At 39.6% G+C, this 10,235-nt stretch overlaps 1 protein-coding gene across 1 annotated transcript in view; it reads right to left on the bottom strand.

The window, feature by feature from the left end:
• B3GAT2 (beta-1,3-glucuronyltransferase 2) overlaps window positions 1-10,134 on the bottom strand; it is a 190,838-nt gene extending 180,704 nt beyond the window's left edge. Inside the window, exons 1-2 of the mRNA XM_006770357.2 lie at window positions 10,122-10,134; window positions 3,073-3,176 (exon numbers count right to left, since the gene is read on the bottom strand). Of these exons, the coding sequence (XP_006770420.1) occupies window positions 3,073-3,176; window positions 10,122-10,134 (117 nt within the window). The remainder of the gene's footprint in view (window positions 1-3,072; window positions 3,177-10,121) is intronic.
• Between the last annotated feature and the right edge of the window lie 101 nt (window positions 10,135-10,235).

Here is a 10,235-nt window from a genome sequence, read left to right as displayed (position 1 = left end):
TCTGCGGGTCTCAGTGTGCCTTTCCTTCCTTCTAGTTGTAGAGTTTACAGTCAGCCAGGCTTCCTGTGGTTCTGGATGAAGTCCGTATTGTTTCTCTGAGGTATTAATCAATTGTTGTGTGCGGCATTAATTTCCCGGTGTTTATCTCTGCCGCCATCTTAGTTTCTCCTATGGCAGGTTATCTCTTAAAGATAGACCAGAATAAGTCCCTGTCACTGCATTTGGCCTCAGGGCCACATCTGGTACTCATCCCCCACTCCTATCCATTATGAATTCCCATCATCCTCAGCTGTCATCTCAGCAGGTCCCAATTGGTGGCTTACCTTTGGAAGGTGTGATTCAAACCTTCATTCCTGAGGGATCTGAGCCCTTGGTGATCATACCCTTCTCAGACCAGGATCACTGCACAAGTGCATTCTATATAATAAAAGCCTAATATGCTAAGTGTTCGTTCATCCAGTTGGCCATTCAACCAATCAAAGCATAATATGCTAATTATATGCTAAGGCCACTCAACCACTCACTATGATGTGTACTGACCACAAGGGGGCACATGCTCTGACCCATAGGTTAGCTTGCTGCTGGGGTCCAGCCGATCAATCGGGACTGAGCTAGAGGGGCCGGACACACCCTGGAGCCTCCCACGGTCCCTCTTCACCAAGGGGCAGATGCAGCGAGCTGAGTGGTAAGGAGCTGTGAGCAGGCAGGTGGTAAAGAGTGAGGGATCCCAGACTGTGAGAGGGATGTCCGACTGCCAGCTTAGGCCTGATCCTCCCTCTCAATTCACCGGGCCTCTAGTTCATAATATAATGGTGCAGGGAATTTTGTGCACTGGGCTTCTAGTTCATAATATAATGGTGCAAGGAAGAATTACCCTTCAGTTGGTTCCCTGACCCATGTATTCTTCCTGTGAGGACATAGTGCCATAGGGAGGCCTCTGATTTAAGGTATCTACTGCACCATGAAGGAATGATACTCCAACTTTCAGAGTGCTGCCTCTGAGCTGGCACTTTAGCCTTGTCCTTAAAATGTCATTCTTGTTCTCTTTGAGGCTGGTTGCTTCTCGATGGTCTGGTGTGTGCTATAGCCAGTGGTGATGGGCATACACCCCTATTTCATTGTCAAGAAGGTAAGTGTGCAATAGTCTCCATTTACCCATCCTTCACGATTTATTTTCTGCTTTCTGTGCCTTAATCTATGTCATAGGAGGTTAACTGTTTGGTATGGTATCACCTAGTTGGATTCAGGCAATGGGAATAGGGTGGATGGGGAGAAGCAGCATGAAATTGAAGGGAAAGTGAAGAAAACATTTAGAATACATTTTTCTGCCAGAATTTCCTGCTTTAGTACAAAAATTATGCATGACTCTGTCCCTCAGGGTGGCAACACTTTCCCTCAACATTTTCCTTAAGCTTGCCCAGAATTGGATACCATGTTGTGTGGGTCACAAGCCTGTGATTCTCAGGACAGGAAAGGCAAAGCCATGCATTTAATAGGTGGTTATCCCTGAGAGGGCAAACCACAGGCAATTCCAGGATGGAAGGGGTCCAAAGTAGTCAACTTACCACGGAGTGGCCAATTGGTCACTTTGAGGGATAAACCATACTGGGGGCTCAAATTGGTTTCTGTTGCTAGAGGGTTGGGCATTCAGAGGCAGCAATAACTAGAATGACTTTGGTAAGTGAAAGTCTATTGGGCCCCACATGCATCTTCCACTCCATTTATGGCCAAACATGCCAGTTCTGAGGTGGTTGATGATGTCATGGGCTGGGTCCTTTTGTATTTGTAGTTATTTACTGCCTCTTCTCTCTGGGGTGTGTCAACACGTGGCACAAAAACCTCTACACTTTGTGCTCCCTGCCATATGGCCATTCCGGTGCTTCTTTCCCAGGCCTTCTTGCCTGAAGACTGTAGTAAAATAGCATCCATTTGGATGAGCAAAGGTAAGAAAAAGAAAATTCTAGTTTTATTCAAAGTTGAATAGTTCAAGAGACTATTACAAACATAATAACATAGGTTGGTAAGTTTGATTAAAGTTATGATTACTTAAGATTTAGAAATCTCATGTTTTTTTATTCTTAGAAAGTATTGCCAACCTTATGTCAAAAGATAAAAAAAAGAGATGGGAAATATTTCCTGAGTAGTTACTAGGCTTGAGTCCTAATTCTAGCTAGTCACTGTCAACCCAGGCACAGGAATGAACAAAACAAAACCAGAGCAGAGTATGAAGCCATAAGAGGCGTGTGAAGCCACAGAGGATATGACCTGAATTTGAGGCAAAGAACTCTCAGTGGGAACTGCCAAATGAAAGCAAGAAGGATTAGCCACTGTTTTAAACCTCTCTCTACTTACTGGCTAGAATAAGAGTCTTCTGGGCTTTTGGAGTATGGAAGCTTCTGGTTTGAGGAATATGCCATAAGGGATCCTGCTAAGGGCCTTATGAAAAGGCACAGTTGGAGCAAAGAGCCTGCTGACAGTTGAGATTTGAATTTCAAATGTAGGAACTTTGGAAAGAAAAACAGTCTTAGCACGACATAAATTGCTTCCAAACACTCAAAGACACAGCAGAAAGGGCAACAGAATACCCCATGAGGCAAAATAATTTTGATAAGCTGTTACAAAATTCTATTCTCTTTTTTGCATCCCTCATGTCCCCACCCCCACCCCTTTCAAGTAACCAAAAGAAGCAGTAAAATTAATTGAAACTGTGTAGGAAGTTCCAAGAAACTGAGCAAGGAGGTATATTTGAAAACTAGATGCCATGACTTAATCAACAATCTCCATTGGGGAAATCTCCCCTGTGGAGAGAGAAGTTGATAATTGAGTGTGAAGTCAAGGCAGTCAACCAGTATATATTTAACTTGTAAAGGTGGAAGCTGTGTCCTGTTAGGCAAAGCTTTAAAATTATGCCTAAAGGTCAAATAAGGTGCATCCATAGCAATTAATCACCCCATGTTTTGTCATCAAAACCTTCACTTTAAGCCTGGAAAAAGAATCCACTGGGACCTCTGTGTGGCTGGGGTCTGAGTAGTGTCACTGTGTGTGTACATTTACATTTACATTTACATTTACATCTGCATCTGCATCTGCATCTGCATCTACATCTTCATCTATACCTACACTTATATCTAAACCTACATCTACCTCTACCTCTACCTCTACATCTTCATCTACATCTGTCAGAGGCAGAAACAGAATATTGAAAACTAAGTATAATGATAAGAAACTAGAGGTCCAATGCACGAAAATTTGTGCAAGGGGCTCGGCCCTCACAGCCACCACAGCCCCAGCTTTGTCTGGAATGTCGTTCCACTGTTCAGTCATCCAGTCTAATTAGCATATTATACTTTTATTATTATAGATATTAATCATGTTCTGTTAACCATGATGCTTCTGTTCTGATTAGAAAGCACATTTTCACTTGGCTGGGAGTTGTATGCCCTGGGACATGGGAGCTAACCCCTGGAATGCAGTCCACCCTCCTGTCCTGAGAACTGCCTATCATTATGAAAAGATTTACAGCCTCATGGCGGAGACAGTCTAGCCTGGAAGCACCTGCTCTTTACAACCCCCAGCCCCTATTAACTGTAATCTGGTCCTTGGGCACCTGGGGCCCCTACCCTCTGTAACCCCCCAACCTGCATGACTTGTAACCTGTAGTGATTATCCAGTGGCCACTTTCCCACACCTGCAATTCCTAGTTTCCCATGTAATCTTTGTCTTTCTACCCAATATAAGCAGCTGGCTTATAGCGGGGTGTAGAGCAGATTTTTGTGGATGACCTGCTGCTCTCCCATATTGCCGGCCTTATTGGAATAAACGCTCATATATGATTCAACCCTGTCTCTGCTTAATTGACTAAAGTAGTGACAGGCAGCCCAGACCTGTTGGTTGTCTGGTTACACTTATACCTATACCTATATCTATATCTTACATGCCTTGAAACCATTAGAAAGTTTATTCTTTTCATAGAAAGGAAAATACAATTTTGTGAGACACATCTGAGGAACCAAGTAAAATGAGTTTGCTTTAGAATAGATTTAAAATGCACAGGCGGATCACTGCTTTTCCAGGCCTGTTTTCTTTGCATTTAATGTATCCTACTGGTGACCCAGTCAAAGAGCAAATGTTGGATTCCTGGATCTCAGGCTGCAGACCTGTTATTCTACCAGGGAAATAGGTTCTCGTCGTCCTATTACGGAAGCAAAATTGCTTCATCCCCAGAAGCCAGAAGATTTCACCAGCTAGCAGTGGGGAGCCCATATAAAGTTGTAATTTGCAATCTGAATCTAATTTCAAACCTCATCTAAAAAAGTGATAATTAATATTTTGAAGAAACTCCCTATACCATTAGCTAGCTTTCTCCCAAATTCTTTAGAATTTATGGGTAATCAATTTCATAAAGAAAATTAGAGTTTAATCACTGTTTCACACATTCTTTTATTTTGAATACACTAACCGTGGTAAATACTGGTGAAGATCCACTGTGCATGTTAAGAAACAATCCATCACATTATCCAAAGGAATGAGTACTTTTAGAATTTTACCAGCTTAAGAAAAACAATTGTGCCTTTTAATAAAAGTGAAAAATGTGTGTGAATTCATCCTTAAAACAGACCGGTAGGAGAGCACTGTACCAAAGTGAGATTGAATTTAGGGGCTGTCACTCCCGTCGACGGAGAGAACGACGTATGTGAGAAAGGTCACACAGATCTAAGCTTTGGCTCTGCTCACCCACATACACCCCTTTCTAAAGCTGAATTAATGAGCTGGCTACTGTCTCCAGCTTCCCAACCATAACAAGCTCACAGCGGAGTGAAGGAAAAGAGCAAGGGAAATTCACAACTTAGAAATGTCCTCCTGTAACTTGAAAGGAGCTCCGTAGGCAAGACAAGATCAGGACGTTATTAGACAAATAAACACACCTCCCTTCAGCAGTGGAGCTTGAAAGTGAGGGTACAGGACCAGCCTCCTCAAAAAGAAAGTGGCAAGCAATATTGAAACCCCTTCTTTTCAACTGCTGCACTTCCTATTTGATTTCTGGAGCTGTTAACAAATGAGAATCGGTCAGCTTGTGTTCTTTCTCCCACCACATCTTCCCAGCCTCTGCTGAAAGTACAAGCTAAAGGGCTGAGAAATGATCACAAGTTGGACAGACGGCAGGAACGGAGTCTGAATAATTGACCAGCTGTTATCCAGTCTGGATAACTAAAGCCTGAAGGACACATACCACGGGAGAGATCTTGGGGGTCCGAAACTTACACAATTTGGCCTGGGGGGGGGGTGTTCTTTAAGGAAAAGAAACCCATTTATGAAATCAATAATAAGTATGAAAGTGCTTATTGAGAATGAGAAATCACGGGAATTACAAATTTGTAAAAGTTGAGAAATAGTTTTGTATCTAGGGCTTGTCATGTCTCTATTCAATTGCTGCACTAATTCTTGTCTGCTCTCACCAGCAGCAGAGAGGCTGTTGTGAGGACCAGCTACATAACTTGCAGGGCCAAGTGCAAAATGACACTCCACAGTTCCTTCATAAAAAATTAAGAATTTCAAGATGACAACAGCAGCATTAAACCAAGCTCTGGGCCCTTCTGAGTGTAGGGCCCTATGTGACTGCACAAAGTATATACACATGAAGCCGATCCTACTTGCATCACAAATTACAGAAAAATGATATAAATAATACACTATTTTTATTCATTATGGACCCACCTCTATGATATGTTCCTTCTACGTTTATTTTGCTGCAAACTCTTTGGTGGCCACTTCATATGATGACTATTTTGTAGTATCTTTTTCAATAGAGAGACATAAAAAATAATTGTCTTCCTGTTAACATGTTTAATTGAAATTTGCCTTTTTTTTTTATTATTGTCAGCTTAGAACAGTTTCTCTCATCATCACAACTCATTACTGTTTATATTTCAGGACTGTTGTCAAATTAGGGGAAATCACTGCTAAGTTTCTTTCCCACAGGAGCTGTGAGATTTGTTTTGGTGTGCCACCTGCACACTTCTGGTGCCAGACTCTCTAGGACACATTCACATCACAGTACAACCTTCTCTCTGTCATGACCCTGAGGGAATTGGCCTAGAGGTGGGTGGTGGGACATTCCTCGAAGCCATTCCTTCACAAGAACAGCTAGCAATAATATGGAAGTGCCATCTCAAACTAAATGATGCCCAAACTTAGGTTTCTCTTGCCTGGATTCCAAAGATACCCAGGGCCCCAACACCAACAGTCAAGGAGGGAAAATACGATGGAGGTGGGAAGTCGAGGTGGAAAAAGAAAGAGCTCAGAGCTGATTGTTGTTAAAATATCTCACTTTTGCAAATTTTATAACGTGATACGGATAGGGTCTGTGTGAGCTTAACCCTCATTAGCCTCCTAGTAAATCTACTTTTAACGGTAAAACACACCACATGGACATCTGGCAATCTACCCAGTCGGAACAAAACATTATGCCCGCCACAGAGGAGAGCTATGGAGCTGGCAAAGACACAGGCTGGGCAAATGGTGACTATTATCTTTGCTGGAAGACAGGTGACTTTTAAATTCTGTGCTCTTTTGTGTTTTCAGGTGCATGTTTCCACTTAGGTAAGAAAGCAGACAGCAATGGCCTGATAGATAATGAAACTCATTGTAAAGTAAGACAGATGAAAAGAGGCTATTCACTGATTTGAAGTAAATGGCCACTTCTGGACAGATCATTTGGCATTTATTCCTAAAGAGGTGCTTGTACATTTATGATAAAAAGTGCTTCCCAGAAAACTAAAGTTCTGTTCTGAAAAGAAACATTTTATTCACACCTTTACTGGGCTGAAATTATAATAACCAACATTGCACCTTGGAAAAATACCTAATTTGGCAATGCCCACTTCATGTCATTTAGACAATAGGTACTCAGAATTTTATAGAGCTTAAGAGTCAATGTGGTTCAAACTTTGGTTTCACAATCCAAGTTCGAGAGACAAACAAGACAATAGGCCATAGAACAGAGGGAAGAGACTAGGCTGATATGCAGCAGTGTTGATTGTGTCTTTAGAGTCAACTTTCTTTCTTTCTTTTTTTTTTATTATAAAGGTCTTTATTTTTTCTTGTTTTTTTCCTCCTGAACACTTACATCTTAGCAAATGGTGAACATGATGGATTAAAAAACTAATTTGTTGGTAAATGATTGAGGCACAAATAAAAATATATCTACTGTTTACCACTATATTAGTTGAAATAGAAGTGACCATGTATGCATACTATCTTGCTTGAAGAAGTCTTTTACAAAAAAGCAATATCTGTCATTTGTAAATTTTCTTGTTTTAAAGAAAGCAATTATGTTCGACAGATATAAATTATGTAAATAAAAGTTATTTTATATTATTTTTGTTGTGTCCTTTTCTTAATGTTTAGTTAACCAAAACTAGAAGTTTTCACGACAGCTTATACTTTCTTTCTTCTGTAAAAATATAGTCAACTTTTGATTCTTTATGCCAGAGAGAGGAACAGTGACAAAGAAAATGGAAAATTGGATAATGTGTCCAGATGGCCAGGACCAAAGCCTCGCTCTCTGGGGCAAATCTGACGGCCTCTTTTTCATGCTCATCCTTCTTGATCTCTCAGACACCTCTGAGACTGCTGAACTCGTTTCCTTCTTCAACTTTCTGTCTTCAACTTTGCCGTCCCCACACTCACTTTAACTCCTCTGTTGGCGAGCTTTCTGTTCCCTCCTTCTCCCTCTGCTCTCCTCTATCCTTGGCTCTTTCACTTTCTCTTAACATCCTCCACACGGGATTCTCTTTCCCCCTCTAGTCTCATCTGACTGACCCACTGGCTTTTCACACCCCAGCATGCCTGAGGTCTTCCTTCTGCTATTGCCATCCCAATCCTCTTCGTCCCCCTTTTCAAAGCCTTCTCTGACTCTTCCAATCTCTACTTCTGAAATCTCCCTCTCATCTCTCTTTTTCTCTCCATCTCTAATAGCATCATCTTAGTTTAGGCCCTCATCACTGCCTCACTGATTAAAAAACACACACACTGATCTCCTAATTCATTCTCTCTGCTTTAATCCCCACCCTTTAAAACTATTTACTTTAAAATAGCAAGATTAAATTATTTAATCTTTTAGATATTTCCTCTAAGTACACTTAGAATATTAGACTCCACTGCTCAAATGCCACTCACAGCTCCCCACTGCCACAATTCATAAAGTACAAAATTCCTTGGTACAACCTTTGGGGCTTTTCATAATTTGATTCAACACCCCTTTCCAGCATGGTGCCATACAACTCTTCCTCACTCACACCTTGACTTAGTGGAGAAGGAAGAAAGGAAAAATGTATATCACAAGTGCCCATGGGGACAACTGAGGCCTGACCAAATTTTGTATTAACCCCAAAGCACCAACAAATGTTTTGATGAGAGATTTAATGAGAAAGAACATGTAGCTAAGTTAATGGCTAAGGAAATGAACAGAGGGGCAGGGCCAATAATGAGCACAGATGCTCTTAAATGGAAGGAGCTGGATACACAGGCAGTCCTCACCCATGCAATGTGTAAAGCCCTTGGAAAAAGCAACGCTGCAGTGAGTGAAGGCAGACTTTGCAAATGTCCCTCATTCTTGGAATACCAGAATCTTATACAAAGTATGATTAGTGGACTAACAATTTCTGCCTTTCTTTAGGAAAGACAGGAAAATGCTCTAGAGTACCTACCCTGAAATGCTTTCCCTAGATCTCTATTATCTCCTTCTTTGCAATGATATTTTATGTCATCTCTTGTGGAAAGCTAATTTTAAGGCTGTTTTCACCACATTACTTTTTTTTTTTTCTCAGAAGGAGATCTAATCATTTGGGGACATAAAAGGAAGTGAGGAAAATGCATTAGGCAAAACTAAGGCTAGGATATTAGAAAAAAAAGGCACTATAATACAACGCAGACAAAAGTCACTATTCTTAAATTATTTTTCCTGTTAACTTATTGAAGAAGAGATATAAGTCAAATGTATATGTATTCTATTCTTAAATACTCAAACCCTATTTTGTTTTACCTGATTTATTACATCAATTACATTTTGTAACAAAGTTTATTTCTAACAGCTGATAGCTATTAGAAATGTTTTTATTTATTTATTTATTTATTTTTTAAAATATATTTTATTGATTTTTTACAGAGAGGAAGGGAGAGAGATAGTTAGAAACATCGATAAGAGAGAAACATCGATCAGCTGCCTCCTGCACACTCCCCATTGGGGATGTGCCCGCAACCCAGGCACATGACCTTCACCGGAATCGAACCTGGGACCCCTCAGTCCGCAGGCCGACACTCTATCCACCGAGCCAAACCGGTTTCAGCTAGAAATGTTTTTAATAAGTGAAATGTTTTAAATAAACACCGCCTTTATAATTATTCAAAGTATATGCATACATTGTTTGGGGATACCCTATACATGTTCACACATTTTCATACCATTCAAAGGAATAAGATGATTGAGGCCAATTTAAAGTTATTTAATCTACCGATATATATTCTCAACTGACAATAACTTCTCTTAGTTTTAAATATATTGGCTAAAATATATTGCATAAAATAAAAAGTGATAACAAAACAAAAGATACATGTAAGAAATGAGGTACAAAGAGTTTTAGGAGAGGACATTTTGGTGTAATTTAATTGAATGAAAGAGATTTAATCATTTTGAAAAGCCATATATATGCTTTCAAAGTTAAAATATAGTGTGATTAATTGGATTAAAATAAGCCTCATTAAAAAGTTTTCAGATTTAATCATCTAAATATCTTAAAATACTTTCAAAATTAGGAACACTAAAGTAGTGTATAATTATTTAGACTTTTTAACCACAGAAAATTAGTTTACCAACATTAATTAAGTCTCCTACTGCCATTAGAAGTAAATTAAGAATATTATTAAATTGGTTTTACAAATGGCTAAATTGAGACAGAGAAATACCAAGTGAATTTCTCAGGATTACAGTTAAGTCAATGGAAACTGGAGCCTGTGGGTTTTAACTTATATTTGTATCTTTCTAATGATCATTAGAGAGTGCCTTCTCCTAAGCATACCAGTTAATGATATTAGTGACATAAAAATTTTATAAGATATCTTACTTCTGAGAATCATGTTTCTTCTGATTAACTTTTACAAAATATTTAAGAAGAGCAAAAACACTATATTTCTCATGCAAAGTAATAAAAATATTTATAAAATCATTTAGATACATA

This window comes from Myotis davidii, unplaced genomic scaffold, assembly GCF_000327345.1.
Source record: "Myotis davidii unplaced genomic scaffold, ASM32734v1 scaffold803, whole genome shotgun sequence".
Lineage (NCBI taxonomy): Eukaryota > Metazoa > Chordata > Mammalia > Chiroptera > Vespertilionidae > Myotis > Myotis davidii.
This window is presented reverse-complemented; position numbering and strand designations above follow the sequence as displayed.